The following is an 18,205-nucleotide window of genomic DNA, read 5'->3' as shown; positions in this document are numbered from 1 at the left end:
GACCGTTGGATCATACTAAATTTGAAAGACAACAGGATATGGGCGGTAGTTTACTTTACTTATTGTCCATGGATTTGGCTCGTAATGGCACTAATTGGTTAGTTTTTGCCACTCCTTCACGTCATCAGTGTGAAATTCTACTATGTAATAACTTTGTTCATGGCTATACGGCATAATTTTGCGAGTCAATTTGGGTCGTTCAATAGTAAAGTCTCTCCCCTCTCTTTCTTTGTGTAACGAAGGATCATAGCACAGGAGAACATCGATCAATTTATACTGATCTGTAATAAAAATTATGGACGGAGGTTGCCTGTGAGTGTTAATAAGGTTTCAGGAGCTAAGAGTGGGGGGAAGCACACATAGGACCGCAAACCTGGACCAAAGCTTTTTCCTGTTAGCGGCCATTTAAAGGATGGATTTACAAAGCTGAATTCCGAGATCGCCGGAGTAAGATGACTAAATAAGAAATGATCGAATCAGCTATAAAACTTCCTGATATATACATAAATCGCTTGGGACACTAATAAGAATAGATATCAGTCTTAATTATATTTTATTTTAGCAAAAGTCAATACCAAGTACCACTCACCAAAATCCAGCACGGCCACACCCCAATTAAAAAAAACCGTGTTTTCCAGCTGCAAGTGTTTTTTGACTGCACCCAATAATATGTTTTGGCATAGTTCAATTCGGTTTCCTCAGTAATCATCTAAAGTAGAATCACTTAATAATCTATTCTGTGTATATTTTCGAACTGAGACCCTAAAATGTTCTAAAAGGTATTCAATTAATTTTCTGGTTTACCAAAGTATAAAAACCCTCGAAAATTTCAAAAATTAATTGGGCCCCATTCTTCACATGGGGAATAAAGGATTCAGTTGCATCTTCTCGATGCAGAATTTTTTTTGGGCAAGAGTTGCGGTGGCAAAATTTAACACACCAATTCTCTGCGCGATCATAGGAATTAACTTATTAAATACCACCAATTTCTCATTCGGGGGGGGGGGGGGGGGGGGGGGGGGGGTTGCCCGCCAAATTCGAAACCGCACGTGCCATCACAAGCTGCCGGCAACCCCGTCGATCCTCACGTGCAGGCAGTGCAAAGCCTTGAATTCTCGGGCCAATTCCCGCTAAGCGCCCAACCCTGCATTTAATTGCCTCGCCAATAATTTTTGGAGATGCGAACGAGCAAAAGAACACTCCCGCTCTCATCCTTCTCGCCCTCATTTCAAGCGCCCCGGAGCTCATTAATTTTCTGGCATTGCGCTGCGACGCCGCCATTAAAAGATCAGCCACGGACCGCGGTGACCCCATCTCTCACGATCCGTCACTCGTCCAATCGGTAAAGCATTACGCCTCTCTAATCTCTGCCGGCGGAAAGCAGCGCTCTGGATCCCGCCCGCAATTCTGGCTGGAACTAAAAGTTCTGTAACATTCGATCGCATGATATATCGCCGGACTTAGATTGACTCTCATTTCGCTCTGCTCCTCCCTCGTATGACGTCCAGCTCCGCCGTGTTATATCTAACGCTGATTCGACACGAAAAACTTTTACTCCGCTTTTACGAACGCGCGATTTTAAACGCGATCCCGGTGAGATCGGAACGAGAAGACTCTCGACGTTCTGCGAGCGGCCGATTGAGATCCGTGAACGGCGACGGCGCATCCGCTTGCTCCAGAGCCTTCCAACGGTGAGATACCGCCACGGGCGAGCGGTGAGCGTCCTCACGCATCCGATCTGCCGCTAGGTTCGATCTCGAATCCGAAGGAATACGATCTTTTCAAGGCAGGAACTGCGATCCACAGCCGGGCGATGATACCGGCGGGCGCGAATCTCGTGCTCCGTCAGCTGATCAGGCGCGGATGAAGATAGGATGCGTCGTAGGGCTGGGACGGATCCGAAGCGGCTCGTCATCGGGATGGAAGAAGCGATACTAAATCGAAAAAGCGCCGGCGGCAGGCAGAGAGGACAACGTGGCGGTGCGAATCGTAGCCACAGTGATGCCAGTCAAGCGTGAAGTCAGTGAGAGCAGAGCGGGAGAGTTCGTAGAGAGTCGCCGTGCTCGAACTCAAGCAAGCATACGGCGCAGTCTCGTGTGAGCGACGATTTGAGAGAGAATTCCGAGAGAGGAAGCGATATGATGGCGGATTCGTCGAGGCCGTAGGGGGAGAAGAAGTAGTCGGAGGAGGGATCGAAGGAGAAGGCGTTGCTGTTGGGGGGAGGAGACCCGAAGTCGGAGGTCGAGTGGAGGAGGCGCGCGCCGGCGCCGTAGCGGCGGTAACGTCGTCGAGGCGGCGAAGATTAGTGGGATACGATTCGAGCGTAGGGACGATGAAGCGGCGGGCGGTGCCGATGACGGCGATCCATGGCGATGAAGGGGAGGGCGACAGTTGGGTAAATTTTTGGGTGCGTGGTGTTGGGTGCTTGTCGGAGTTTGTATTCGGAGTGGTGTTGGGGATGTTGATGGGCCCCCGGTGTATTGGTATGGCGCTGGACTCGTCGGAGACGAGGCCATGGTGGTTGGAGGGGGGAACGGTGCAAGGGAGAGAGGAGAGGTTTTTGGTTGAATTTTGTAGGGCCTAGGGGTTATGTTTTGTTTTTGAGAGGGGCGGGCTACTGCTGTTGTTGGGATTGAGGTGTGGTGCTCTTGCAGACTAAGTTTAGGGTTGTCCACTGACTGTATGAGTTTATTACTTGCTTACCTGTGGCTGTGGATGGGAAAATTCGGTTTGTTTCCTCTTTTGTTTTGAAAGTGAAGTGGTATTTTTGGAGGAGCTTTTGCTGCAGGGAGTCAAAATATTGGACCAATAAGAAGGACAAGTAAGATGCCCTCTTTCTATTGGATAATGAATTTATCATCATTAATGATGACCAACTCATTATCCAATAGGTGGGGGATACTTCACTTGTCCCCCCTATTGGTCCTATATTTTGGGTCATTGAGAAATTTTTCTTTTTGAAGATCAGATTTAGCCATTTACCAGTAGGTGCAAGCTATTGCAAGGGTTGATATGAGATTGTGATTTCCATGGCACGGTAAGGCATTAGCTCACTCTCTCATTATAAACATTTATAGCTAATTGTGGGTAAATTAATGTAGGTAAGTGAGAGCGGTAGGACTTTCCAAGTGGGTAGTTTCACATTCGATTTCCTATACGTTACCAGTTTGAGGGAAGTCCCAATCACCCCCCCCCCCCAGGCCTCGCCAAAGACGGGGGCTAGGGGGGGCGAATGCCACAGGGCCCATTTCAAAGGGCCCAATTTTTAAAATGCCCATGTATTTCTTATTTCTCCAAATACAGCCTTTGTTTTTTAAAAAAAGGCCTAATTCTAATACCACCACTGTAATTACAATAATAATTTATGTCTTGCCCTAAAGCTAACTTCCTAAACACCCATGACCCATCTGATTTACATTTTAATCCGGAATAACACACAATTAGTACTACAATTATGATCTATTGTCTTTGTCAAGTTTAGGAAATTCAATTTGAACCTCATTAATTTCCCATTAACTATCCTATTAATAGAAAACACAATAATGCTATGTCTGGGAAAGATAGATATACGTATTCTATTATTGATATTTTGCCATCAAAAAATTGGCACGAAAGCATCGTTTTTTAATTTTGTATTTTTATGTATTATTCTTTTGTAAAATAAATATAATAATAAATTTATTAGTTCAACATTTATTATAGAAGAGGGAGTCTCATTTATCATTTCGGCACAGGGCCATCAAAAACGCTTGGGCCGGCCTCCCCCCCCCCCCCTCCTCCTTTTTTACTAATAATTGTCGATGTCTCCTGTGCATGATCCTTGTTAACAAAGAAAGAGAGGGGAGAGACGTACCTATTGCGACCCAAATTGATCGAAAATTATGTAGCATGAACCAAAGTTATTACATAGTAGAATTTCACACTGAGACGTGAAGAGGGAAAAACTAACCAATTAGTGCATTACGAGCCAAATCCATGAAATAAGTAAGTAAACTCCGCCCATATCCTGTTGTCTTCAAATTTAGTATGATCCAAGGTCCCTCAACCTCAAGCATCACACAGCAATCATGACTCATGTATGTGTCGCTCCTCGTCGCACATAATCGCACCTTTATATCCATCCATAAATCCATCAGCCATGGAACAAATACTACAGACCGAACAATGCAAGTTCGCCCCCTTATTTTAAAAAAGCCCATGTAGATGAATTAAGCCCAAAACAACATTACGATCATTGGCCCAACTGTCAACCACCGACCCTCTAATCCAGCCTTGGTATGAGCCCGTTTGGTTGTATGTTTTTACTATGTAAAAGGATGGAAAGTGTAAAAAAGTGGGTCCCAATGCCAGCTTTCATCACTTTCAATTGTTTGTTTGTAGTTGTGAAAATAGTGTAAAGTGATTTCATATGCTGATAGCTTTCATCACTTTCAATTGTTTGTTTGTAGTTGTGAAAATAGTGTAAAGTGATTTCATATGCTGATGTAGCTTGTAAAGTGATTTCATAAAGTGATTTCATATGCTGATGTAGCTTGTAAAGTGATTTCATAAAAAAAAGACATGATTTTAGGAGAAAACTGACATTGAAGTCTGGAAAAAATAATTCGAACCAACATGATCATTTGAGTAGGGACCATTTTTTACACTTTCCAAACAAACAATTAAAGTTTCATTTTACAAACCAAACAAGTGTTTTATGATTCTAATGGAATAAAAAACAAACAAAGAAAAGTATAAAAGTAAAATTGATAAGGTGGACAGTAACTTTTCAAGTTGTGTCATAAATATACAGCTTTATCAGCAACAACCAAACAGCCCCTGTATGTACGGATGTATGCATCTATCGCCACGCGGGGGAGCTAGGGCTTTTGCGAGAAAGAGGAGAAGAAAGTTTTGAGGGCTCGTTTCAGGGTTTCAGCGAGAATGTTTTTGGGAGCGTTGAGGAGGCCGGAGAAGGCGGTGGCATACAAAGAGCTGAAGAAAAATCTGACCTTGATGGGCGCTTCGATCGCTGTGATCCGTGTCGCGCCCTACGTCCTCCATTACCTCTCCCAAGAGAAGGAGGAACTCAAGCTCGAGCTTTGATCCGGATTCTTCTCCTCTCCTCCCCCTTCTCGTTGATTGGGGTAATTTTCTAATTCGAAACCCTAGCTTATGTATTTCTGGCATCAGAGGACATCTTTATATGACTTTTATATGCTAACAATATAACTTGTTTGGTTGTTCACCGTGCGTCATATAAGAATAAAATCAACCTTTAAATGTACCTTGAACGCCATAAGCTACGTTAGAAGTTTTTGCACTCATTATTTACTATCGTACTTGAGCTTTAGATCTTGCCCCTAGCATTTCGAGGAGTTTTCTCCCGAACGTTAGGTCAAGGGATGTCCACATGGTTTTTTTTAAGGAATGTTCTTAAACTTATTATTTTTTTGTGGTTTTTTTTAAGGAATGTTCTTAAACTTATTATTTTTTTGTACTCTAGCATTATGTGATGTTATTATTTTACTTGAATCTGTACTAGAAATCATGTGGAATTAAATGGTAATTGAATCTATAAGGAGCTTTCGCTGTACCCATCGTTTTTTTAAGGGAAAAAAAGTGCTTCCAGCCCCCAAAACAGGAGAAAATGTGCCTCCCAGTCCCAAAACTTTTTCAACGGGTGCTTTACCCCCAAAAGTAACATTTTTATTCTATGAGTCCCAAAACACAAAGCTCAATAATTTTACATAGGTAAAAACTATAATACCCATTCTCTCTCTCTAACCCTGCAATCCCTCTGCTCTCCCTCCTCCCTCCCCCACCTCTCCACCCGCCGCCGCCCGTCCACATGGTTTTTTTTAAGGAATGTTCTTAAACTTATTATTTTTTTGTGGTTTTTTTTAAGGAATGTTCTTAAACTTATTATTTTTTTGTGGTTTTTTTTAAGGAATGTTCTTAAACTTATTATTTTTTTGTGGTTTTTTTTAAGGAATGTTCTTAAACTTATTATTTTTTTGTGGTTTTTTTTAAGGAATGTTCTTAAACTTATTATTTTTTTGTACTCTAGCATTATGTGATGTTATTATTTTACTTGAATCTGTACTAGAAATCATGTGGAATTAAATGGTAATTGAATCTATAAGGAGCTTTCGCTGTACCCATCGTTTTTTTAAGGGAAAAAAAGTGCTTCCAGCCCCCAAAACAGGAGAAAATGTGCCTCCCAGTCCCAAAACTTTTTCAACGGGTGCTTTACCCCCAAAAGTAACATTTTTATTCTATGAGTCCCAAAACACAAAGCTCAATAATTTTACATAGGTAAAAACTATAATACCCATTCTCTCTCTCTAACCCTGCAATCCCTCTGCTCTCCCTCCTCCCTCCCCCACCTCTCCACCCGCCGCCGCCCTCCTCCTGCCATCCTCACCTTCTCCGCCACCGTCGCTCCGGTCATCCACAGCATCCTCAAGATCCACAACACGGAGAAAACTCTGGTGCGGTTTGAGGAGTACAGAGAGATCGTCCGCTCGAGGGTCGAGCGGAACTCCAGCGACAAGGGGGGGGGCGCACATGTCTCTGTCGGAGGAGCTGGAGACGGAGATCACTTTCCTGCACGTGTTGAGTAACTGCTAGTATGGTGCTTTCTCTCAGGAGATTTGGATCTGAAATGCCTACTGTGATGGAAAGTACCATCCTGATGTTCGTAGGTTGGAGATTTGTTTCCTTAATGATGCTTCGTTGGTGGCCTCGAACTTGCTCGAGATGACCTCTTCGTGATATGGAACCAGTTCGCTCTGGTTTTCTTGCACGAGGACTTGCACTGCTTTAAATTAGGGAAATTTAAAAGACTAAACTAGCAATGCTTTAAATTGGGGAAAAAGAAACAATAAATAGACAATGATATTTGCAGCAAGGAAAGTTAAACTTCTAATTATGGGGTAAGCGAAAACAATTCTCCATGCTAGTGGTTTTAAAGAGAGAATATAATGCGCAATACCCTGTTGTTGGTTCTCTTCTTCTTTTCCCCCCTATCCGTTCCTTATTGTTATGGCATAATTGGCTTATTGGCTGTTGGTGATGTAAATATAGCTAAATTTTGGGCTAATTAGCTTATAATTAGTTGCAGTGGTGGAATATCAGCGGGTGGTTTTGAAACTTCTGCCATATTTTGTTAATATTAGCGGGTAATTTTGGGCTAATTACGGGTTTGTTGTTAATGTTACGGGTTGGTTGTTAAGGTTACGGGTTGGTTGTTAAGGTTATACGGGTTGCTTGTTAAGGTTAGGGGTTGTTTGTTAAGGTTACGCGTTGATTGTTAAGGTTATGCGTTTGTTGTTAAGGTTACGAGTCGGTTGTTAAGGTTCCGAGTCAGTTGTTAATGTTACGGCTTGGTTGTTAATGTTACACGTTGGGATTTATATGTATATATATTTTGAGTGACATGAATACTTTGAGCCACTTGGCCTAGTGGTAAAGTTTAGAAGTTTGGACAAAATGTCAGGGGTTCAAACCCCTACGGTCATAATATATATTTAAGGGTCTTTGAATTCTAAAAATATTTTTAGAATATTCGTTGTTAAGATTACGTGGTTGTTGTTAATGTTACAGATTTGTTGTTAAGGTTACGTGTTTGTTGTTAAAGTAACCTTAACAACGAATATTTTAAAAATATTTTTAGTATTCAAAGAGCCCAAGAGCCTTGTTGTTAAGGTTACAAGTTTGTTAAGGTTACGAGTTTGTTATTAAGGTTACGGGTTTGGTTGTTAATGTTACGGGTTGATTGTCAAGTTTACCTTAACAACAAACGCGTAACCTTAACAACAAATCCGTAATCTTAACAACAAACCCGTAACCTTAACAACGAATATTCTAAAAATATTCGTGTTAAGGTTACGGGTTTGTTGTCAAGGTTATGCGTTTGTTGTTAAGGTAACATTAACAACGAATATTCTAAAAATATTTTTAGTATTCAAAGAGCCTAAGAGCCTTGTTATCAAGGTTACGAGTTTGTTGTTAAGGTTACGAGTTTGTTGTTAAGGATAAGGGTTTGGTTGTTAATGTTAGAGGTTGATTGTCAAGGTTAATTTCACAACAAACGCATGACCTTGACAACAAATACGTAATCTTCACAACTAACGCTTATCCTTAACAATAAACGCGTAACCTTAACAACAAACGTGTAACATTCATAACCAACGCCACGTAAGCTTAACAACCAACCGATAACCTTCACAACAAATACGTAACATTCACAACCAACGCTTATCCTTAATAATAAACGCGTAACCTTAACAACCAACGTGTAACCTTCACAACCAACGTCACGTAAGCTTAACAACCAACCCGTAACATTCACAACAAATACGTAACCTTCACAACCAACACTTATCCTTAACAACCAACGCGTAACATTCACAACCAACGCGTAAGCTTAACAATCAAATTCTAAAAATATATTTAGAATTTAAAGAGTCCAAAAGCCCCAAGACCCAAGGCCCATCAAAGACCCTTAAATATATATTGTGGCCGTAGGGGTTTGAACCCCTAACCTCTTGTTCGAACTCCCAAACTTTACCAGTAGGCTAAGTGGTCCAAATTATTCATGTCACTCAAAATATATATACATATAAATCCCAACGTGTAACCTTAACAACCGATCTGTAACCTTAACAACCGACCCGTAACCTTAACAACCGACACGTAACCTTCACAACCCATAATCTTAACAACCGACCCTAACTTTAACAACCGACCCTATCCTTCACAACCAACTCCGTCCCGCCGCCGTCGTAGGCCTCTTTCAAGGCTTCCGAGGTTTGCTTTGCTTAAGATGACCTAAAAACAAGTTAAAATTCAAATACTAGTGGAATAAGGTTTGTAGAATATTGTAGCCATCATCAGCTCCATGCAAAAATTTCCCACCATCAGTTCCGAAAAAAAATTTCCCACTTAAAAAAACATCATTAATTGCTCCGAGAGAAAGCCCAAAAAATTTCCCACTATCGTCGACGTCGCCGGCAAAGGTCAGCTCGTAGCTCCTGAGGAAGCAGTCCAGCTCCTACTCCGACATCGCCTCGTACTACGCGCGTGTGTACCGCGGGTAATACAGCGACATTTGAAAATAGCTGCCCTCACATCTCTCCTTCCCAAATTTTCACCGCCGATGTCAACGCCGTCGATGTTGATGCCGCTGAAAATATTTGGAGGGAACTAGAAAACCCCCCCTAAAACCCAGTTGAAATAATTACAGTAACATCATAATAAAGAGAGAGAGAATGGTATCATGGTCTTCACGTATTTTAATCTCTTGGGCTTTATGTTTTGGGGGCTCAGAGAATAAAAATGTTACTTTTGGGGGCAAAGCACCCGTTGAAAAAGTCTTGGGGGTGGGAGACACGTTTTCTCCTGTTTTGGGGGCTGGAAGCATTTTCCCCTTTTTTTAATGTTTCCCAGCTTTGTTGCCTCCTTTGAGATTAACCAATGAATTTCAAGGTAAATTTCTACAATGTTTGATTTTTACATATATGCAAGTGCTAGACTACCAGGTTAACTGCTTCCTATGGGGCTTTGACCTAAGCTATATTTGGTGGGTGTGGCCCATATGTGGCGTGCTACATCGGAAGAAAGCATAGTAGGTATTAAGCTCCATAGAACGTCCAAAAGTTGATTTTTTTTTTCAATCCTGAGAAGCAAATTACTTCTCCTTCATCTTTCCGTTATGTAGAATCCATGTCTTCTTAAAGTGATATCGGAGATGGGAATCAATAGCCTGTGATGCAAAACTTAAATGGTGTTACCTCTAAGATGAGGATTATGATTGATCTTGGTTTCTGAGATATGATAGTTCTGTCACTCTGTCAGTCTGGTTCTTCTGAACAAAAATCTTATTGCACTCACGAGTGAGCTACATTTGTTCACTAACGAACTAAACTCTACATGTATTCTATCAAGTGTCAACATCCACAAGGTGGTTAATTATGGCCATCCACCGATGCAACAAGGAAAACCAAACTGTTATCGCAGAACTTTTGGCATCGGCTATATGAATACTTCACTTCCGTCTAGCTATGCTATCAGTTAAATTAACTCCATAGACCATTTCCTTTCCCCAGGTATGGTGACCACTAGTCTAAGCAACTTTTCAGCTTTCTCGCAGATTTGCACTTCTAATGAAGGTGTTAGTTTCCATCTTCGAAAAGTCGCATAGAAGAGATCAAACAATTAGAAATTTCTTTAGAGTGTCCTGTCCCACTCGTAGGCAATAGTAAGTTTGTGTGTGTCTGATTGAAACTTGAAAGTTGTTCTTTTATGGTGAAAATGATGTAGATATGCATGCTCAACAAACATTTCTTAAGGGTAAGAATTATATATTTCTAGACATTACTCGTGTATCTTGTGGTTCTTCCTTTTTCGGTTTGTATTACTGGAACTTCACAAAGGTATCTTTAGAGATGGTAAATAAAGTTTCTCCCAAATACGGGTCTTCTTATGTGTTTTTCTTTAATTTTCTTCTCCCTTTTGTTTTCAGTTCTTCACTGCCAAGGTATGTTCTGAGGGGGATCAAGAGCTGGAGGAAGAAGAAATTTGATTCAGAGATTGATATTAGTTGTCTACGTAAAATCCTCACAGAATTTTTTGGGTGCCATTCATGTAATGGTCACAATGGGATTGGTCCTAATGGGCTTTTTGTTTCGCTGCTTCTGACTGGACAAGCTTTAAGAATAGCAATATGTCACTGTTCTATTTGCCATTGTGGTCATGCGACAGGTAAATTGTCTTTTATTTTTGTTTTTGACCTTGTGTTGGATGTTTGATGACATTGGTTATATTGATATTGTCTGATCTTCTAGTTATGTTTTATGAACCTTATCCAAGTTAGCAATAAAGAAAATTTAGGGGACGGATGCAATTAAAATTCTTGTGTGGCTTTCGCACAGTTTTTTATATATGTTAATTTACAACAAGTTTTTCCAACTCAATAGTGTTGGAATGCACTTGAAATTGAGCGTTGCTCCGATACTCTTTATTTTTGACTTAGCTTATTGTTTCAACAACCTCTTTGTTACGCAACAACCTCTTTGTTACCAAACAAGGCTTCTAAAGGAGTCTAATTATTTTGCTGCTTGTTTGTAGTGCTACAAATTTTAAAAAGAATTATCCTATGCTATATGCCGATGAAGTTACCTATAAAAATACATATGATTTTGAGTTAAGACCTTACTGCACTGAATCATATGAAGTACCATGCGCATCTGCACAAATCAATGACCCTGAAAATTTGAACTGCTCATCTTATTCTTTGTTGAGCACGTTTTGATCTTTAAGTAGACTGAAATAAGTAAGAACGAGAGATAGCGAGGCAGTAGCAGTATCTTATTTGCACGTTCAAGTCGCGCCCTCTGGAAAGATGGGTTATCGGGTGCCTCGCACAACGAGCATATCCTATGATTGTAATACGACTTCAGTCGCACCTTAGCTGAAGATTTATATTGAGCCATTCCTTCGTGTTTAACCAGTTCTTCAGGGATATAAATAGATACATACACACATACTGCAGATTGTTCTTGTAAATTCTGGCTAATACTAAGTATATAAGCAGTGATTTCAAATCCAGAGATTAGTCGTACTTTGGCAACTTTACGTTTTGGTTTTTTGGGGGGTGATAGTGGAAAATGTGATAGATAGGTCACCCTTACTGTCACTCTACAGAACTGTATATGAGATCTTCACCTTATACGGCTCCTTGTTTAATTCTTTCGAAGTCAATGTAATCTTTTCTTTAATCGAGAATCTTTTCCCTTCTTTTACCCTACCCGGAAGAGTAACTAAGACCAATTAATCACGTTTTCATGCTCCAGTTGAACACTTTACTTTTTTATAGGATATGAGATGCAAGTCTCATGTAGGATATGAGATACATAAATCTTAGCCATCCATTTTAGTTTAGTGACCTGTTTGGATGGAGGGTAGAGAGGGGGAGGGGAAGAGAAATGTAATTAACTTTGTTTGGGAGTTACATTTAGGAGGTTAGAGGAGGGAAAGTACCCCAAATTGGAGGTAATGAAGGGAAAAGGAAGGAAGGGGTGTTTTCCCCCTTCCTTCCCTTCTCCGTTGAACTCCCAAACATACCATAGGGGTCAAGATTAAAACACGCAAAATGACTCTCACGTCATTCTCTCCAATCAAGATACATATTTCTCTCTCCTGCCTTGCTGCTTCATGTTTCTCATCTCCTTCCGTCTCTCTGTTCTCCTTCCGTCTCTCTGTTCGTCTCTGTCGTCTCCTCCCTAAATCCACCGTCTCATTCTCTCTCGTCCCTGAATCTATTTCAAACTCTTGGAATTTGTCAGATAAATGTAATTTTTTTTCCTGTTAAAATTGTTGGGTAAAAACTTCGTTGTAGTTCTGGATATACAAGTAATTGAAGGGCAGATTTTATATCTTATTGAATGTGGGATTGTGTTAATAGATCGTGATGACCACCTACATGTTTTAATTTTTTGCAAAATATTCAAGAAACTAGGTGATCTCGAGGAATGATTTGATCTTTTACACCGGGAGCGGGAAATTAGGAGGATGAAATTTACCATGCTGTTGATTTTCCTCATTTTTGGGTATTTTTTACGCTTGAATATGATGTTGATTGATGAGACTTGGAGGATGAAATTTACAATGCTGTTGATTTTTCTCTCATTTTTTTTGTTGTTTGTCACGCTTGAATATGATGTTGATTGTTGAGACCAGTAAATTTCCCGATGGATGCGACACCAGCAGTTGGACGGAAATGGCGGTACAATTGGTGGTCAGTGGCTAAACCCTCTGGTTGCCGCCTGATCCCAGTCATCGTCGACTTGGACAACGAAGGAAGCCACGCTAAGAACTTGTTGAGGGCGATTGAGAGAGCGGAAACAGCGGCCAACGACAGTATAGGAGGAGTCGAGGACGATCGATAGGGGAAACTGCAGGGAACTGCGGCATTGGAGGAGGCATGGATTGTATCGAGGGAGGTCAGACTTCTCCTCTCAGGGTCTGTTTGGTTGGGGTCATTTTGGGTGGTGTAATACTAGCCGTCAGGCTACTACAATATTGCATAAACTACATTATTTGGTTGTGTAAGTTGTTGGGTGAGGCGAAGAGCCAAAAACCCAGCTGGCAGCCCCATTGCAATTCCCTCTATCCAAGTCGTTTTAGGGGTTGTTTGGTTGGTTTCCTAAAAATCAAGAAAAAGAAAAGGGTAGAGGGAAATTAATAAAATGTTATTTTTATCCATTTATATCTCTAAAACTCACCACAACATCTAATAAAATATTATTTTCATCCAATAACTCATCTCATAAAAATAAGGCAAACACAAAAAATGGGTCACATTATTCAACCTATCTCATCTTCACATCGCATCTTTAAAAACCACTCACATCATCCAATAATATGGTGACAACTCATCTCATTAACATTTCGTTTCCAATCATTTCCTGCAAAAAAAGCTAGGAAATCGATTTCCTTAAATGTGAGTCATATCATCTAATAATATAATGACAACACATCTCATCTCATCTATTTTTTTATTTTTATGAATGAACCAAACACAAGAAAAGAACCTATTACAAGATATAGGTTTTTTATAATTTATTTTCTTATTTTTTTGTCAATCAAACAACCTCAAAACAAATTTTCTTAAAAAATCATCCACATCATCTAATAATAATGTGACAACTCGTGACAACTCATCTCATTCTTTGATTTTCTTCTTTTTTTAGTCAACCAAACAATTGCAAAACAATTTTTCTTAGAAGTAGGTTTCCTATTCTTTAATTTCCATCTCTTTTAGGCAAACAAACAGCCACTTAGCTTCGCGTACTATAGCTGTCAAGTACAGTTCTGATAGCTAGACAACCTATTTTTGAATCATTGTAACAATCACGCTATTTATGTGATTCAGCTTTTAAGTGTGTTTTAATCTTGACCTATGAACTAAAATAGATGGCTAAGATTTATGTCTCTCATATCCTATGGGAGACTTGCATCTCATAGGATATGCTCTGTGTGTGTGCGCGTCGCGTGTATGTGTGTGTGCATGCGTGCTTGGTATCAAAAGTCAAAATTAGCTTATAGTAGTTAGGTAACTCATTATGTTGGATAATTAGAATGACTGGATTGAAATATGACATATTACTGCCAAACATCGTGTTTGTGCTCGGTACTAAGTGTGTGTAGTAGTAGCATTTGGATTAAAATCAAGGGGAAAATACTTCCAGCCCCCAAAACCCAAGAAAACGTGTTTTCCCCCCAAGACTTTGTCAATGAGTGTTTTCCTCCCAAAAAATAAAGATTTTATTCTCTAAGCCCCTCAAAATACAAAACCCAAAAGATTAAAATATGTGAAGACCATAATACCATTCTCTCTCTCTCTCTCTCTCTCTCTCTCTCTATCATGATGTACTGAGATGATAGTTAAAATGATTGATGTATATATATATATATATATATATATATCATGATGTTATTGTGATGATATTGAAATGATTGAAGGGGATTGTTATTTTATTGTTTTTGTTTTTTATTATTTTCGTTGTTGATGAGGAAACTAATTGTTTTTGTTTGTATTGGGAGATTGTTAAGGTTACAGGTTTAATTGTTAAGGTTACGGGTTTGTTATTAAGGTTATGGATCGGTTGTTAAGGTTACGGGTCAGTTGTTAAGGTTATGGGTCGGTTGTTAAGCTTACGGGTTGGTTGTGAATGTTACACGTTGGGATATATATATGTATATATATTTTGAGTGGAATGAATACTTTGGGTCACTTGGCCTAGTAGTAAAGTTTGGGAGTTTGGACAAGAGGTTAGGGGTTCAAACCCCTACAGCCATAATATTTTTAGAATATTCGTTGCTAAGAATAATGGTTGATTGTGAATGTTACGGGTTGGTTGTTAAGGTTATGGGTTTGTTGTTAAAGTTACGGGTTTGTTATTAAGGATATACGTTAGTTGTGAATGTTATGCTTTGGTTGTGAAGTTAACCTACACAACAAACCCATAACCTTTACAACCAACCCGTATCTTTAACAACGAATATTCTAAAAACCCGTATCTTTAACAACAAATATTCTAACAACGAATATATATATGAGAAAATGGGTATGCTTGGTACCAAGCATACCAATTTGTGCTTGGTAGTGAGGTGACATATTCCCCCTACTCATTCAAATGGTTGCATATCTCCAAGCACTCTTCAACCCATGTGAAATGTAGTCCCCCATTTGAATGAGTGGAAGGGATTGTGTCACCTCACTACCAAGCACAAAATTTGTGTTTGGTACCAAGCATACCCATATTTCTCTCTCTCTCCCCCTATATATATATAATATATATATACTATATATATATATTATATATATATATATATATATATATATATATAATATATATATATATAATATATACAAGCAGAGAGAGAGGAAGATGAGAGAGAGAGAGAGAGAGAGATTAAATGGGATATCCTTGTCATAGGAGGGATATTTCTCCTTGAGCGACGCCTCTTACAAATCACATGAATGAGCGACATTGTGGATGATCCACTTTGTTTGAACTTGCATCTACATATTCTAAAAATCCGCAATCACACAAGTTTGGGGTGAACCGCGTCGTCGTTTTGACCCTTCATCCGACTCGTATGCAATTTAACGGTTTGATTGAATAGAACTTTTCACAATGGCTCGATGGAGGGTCAAACGACGACGGATTCACCCCAAACTTGGTGTGTTGGGGTTTTAGAATATGTAGATCAAGTTCAAGGGAGCGGATCATCCATAATGTCGCTCAATCATGTTGAATTTTATAGGCGTCAAGAGGAAATCTCCCTCCTTATGACGAATGGATACCCATTAATCTCATATATTATATATAATAATATATATATATATATATATATATAATATATATATATATATACTATTATATATATATATATATATTCATAAGGAATATGGGTATACTATGCGGCAAGGCGTATCCTTGGTAGTTGATGTGGACACATCTTGTCCATACATCCACCTTGAGTTGGTGAGGCTCCATCTTCAAGTGTTGCATGTATGGACAAGCATATAGGTGTCCACAATCATACCAATGATCTCTTGTACCAAGTATACGCATTTTTCTCTCTCTCTCTCTCTCTTTCTCTCTCTCATCTTTCTCTCTCTCGTCTCTGCTATATATATATATATATATATATATATATATAATATATATATAGTATAATATATATATCGTGTGTGTGTGGTGTGTTGTGAAAACTCGTATCAATTAATGAGATATGCAAATAGTGTGTTCACCAAAGTTTTTAACCATCCATATTGCCTAGGGATCATGTATTATATAAAAATGTTTTATATTAATATATGTGTGGCTAAAACTTTCGCGTGGAATCATACTTAAGTTGATAGGATATATATATAGAGTTTTATTCGGATGCGCAAAAAATTTTCGCACAGCCAACGTGCGAAAAGTGGGAAAGCTTCCCCAGCCGTGCGCTGCAGTACACCTTGGCTTGCCCCGATTCGTCCAGGCCTGGTCGGTTGAAAAAAACCACGAACATTTTTCAGTGAAGCCCCTGCAAGACGATCCTAAAAGATCAAGCCCCGTAAATTCATTTTTCCTGCTGCCTAAAACGCTTATCCAAACGACAAATCCAATCTCCCTCTGCCCCCCCCCCCCCCCGCCCCGTTGCCTCAAGACATTCCTCCTTCAAAACAAGAGGCTCCCGTTTTTATTATTTCTTACGGAATCGGCCTCTGTCAGCCCCGCCCTTCCTTCTCCGGCGAGCTTTAAAAAACTCCGGTGATCCCGGATCTCTCTCTCTGCAGGTAAGATCCCGATCTCTCTGGAATTCCTCAGTCCTCTCTCTCTCTCTTCTCTTCCTCCTCTTCTCTCTCGTCTCTCTGCTCTCTCTATCTCTCTCTCTCTGTCGTCGTCTCTCTCTCTCTCTCTCTCTCTCGACCTCTCTCGATCCCTCTCAGGTAAAATCTCGGGGGCATCATGTTTCCTTTGAATGTATCCGAGGAGTTAGTTCATTGGCCGGAGATGGATGTTCGTGAAAGGAGATGGGTTCAAATGCGTTACCTTTCATAGCATGAGCATTTAATCCCATTTTGTTTAGGACTAGGGCTTTTTTTATCACTCTAGTGTTTGCACTTCGATTTCTGAAAAGCCCTAATAGCAGTCATTTTTCACGCAGGAGGTTCGATTGCGAAGCTCAGTCGTGATCTAGATGTGAGTTTTCAATCTTATCTCGGAGATTAACTACGGTTTGTTTTCTTTGAATTTGGAAGCGCTTAATTTTGAACCTTAATTGTCTCTCAAATATAATTAAATGCTCATAATCTCTGGGTTAAACTTGTCATTTTTGGTGCAATTGTCAATCTGGGATATCAATTAACTTGTTAGTATTAGTTTAAAGTATATCACGAGCTGAAATGATGCAGATTTTTTCATGTGTTATTTCCTTTGAGGTGAAATCATTGTGGGTAATGTAGCACTTACTTGCGGATGATATGTGCGCAAGCACTCATGCGAGGATTTGGAATATGATTAGAAATGCATTGCAGCATTTGATCAGTGGATTTATTTTTGAAATGGGTTTGCATTCTATGGGATTTGGATAGGCGATAAACACCATTTGGTGATGCTAGTTGGAACTTGGGCGTAGGAGTCCGGTAGTATTTATTTATTATCTTCCCCCAGTCACGAAGTTTTGCTACAGTGAAGAATCTTTGTGATTGAAACGGTTCTGGAGAACTCCATTTGCTTACCTGCATTTTCTTTTTTTTAGGGGAGGCCCTACTGCATCACTACTATTATGCACATTATTTTTAGAATATATCTACTCTCTGGTAGACTGATACTGTGATTTGTGTTGGATATCCGATAGTTCTGTACCTCAGAGGTGGGCATGATTCTTTATAAAATCCCAAATGCCGCATATAAAGGGTATGCAACGTAGGAAGAGACTTTGATTGAATGGGATAAGCACATCATCGCTCGTGATTCAGCATCCTGCTCAAGGCTTGTCCAGACACCTGTTTATTGTGTATCTTTGTAGTATGTACAGTATGCAAAAAGTATGTGATTGTGTATCGTTGTAGTAAGTGTTGTTGTAGTATGTATCGTTGTAGTATGTATTGTGTATTGTTTTGTATGTATATTGTTTTCTTGTCTTGCATATACTTTTGTAG

The 18,205-nt window shown here is 39.7% G+C and overlaps 1 protein-coding gene across 1 annotated transcript; it reads left to right on the top strand.

Annotated features, from left to right (window-relative positions):
* On the top strand, positions 2,354–18,168 carry LOC109834705. Its single transcript, XM_020402733.1, has 4 exons — positions 2,354–2,556; positions 10,508–10,746; positions 17,209–17,243; positions 17,902–18,168. Exons 1-4 carry the CDS (start codon positions 2,354–2,356, stop codon positions 17,971–17,973), a joined length of 549 nt encoding a protein of 182 aa, XP_020258322.1. The 3' UTR covers positions 17,974–18,168.

Source organism: Asparagus officinalis, chromosome 3 (genome assembly GCF_001876935.1).
Source record: "Asparagus officinalis chromosome 3, Aspof.V1, whole genome shotgun sequence".
In the NCBI taxonomy this organism is placed as follows: domain Eukaryota; kingdom Viridiplantae; phylum Streptophyta; class Magnoliopsida; order Asparagales; family Asparagaceae; genus Asparagus; species Asparagus officinalis.
This window is presented reverse-complemented; position numbering and strand designations above follow the sequence as displayed.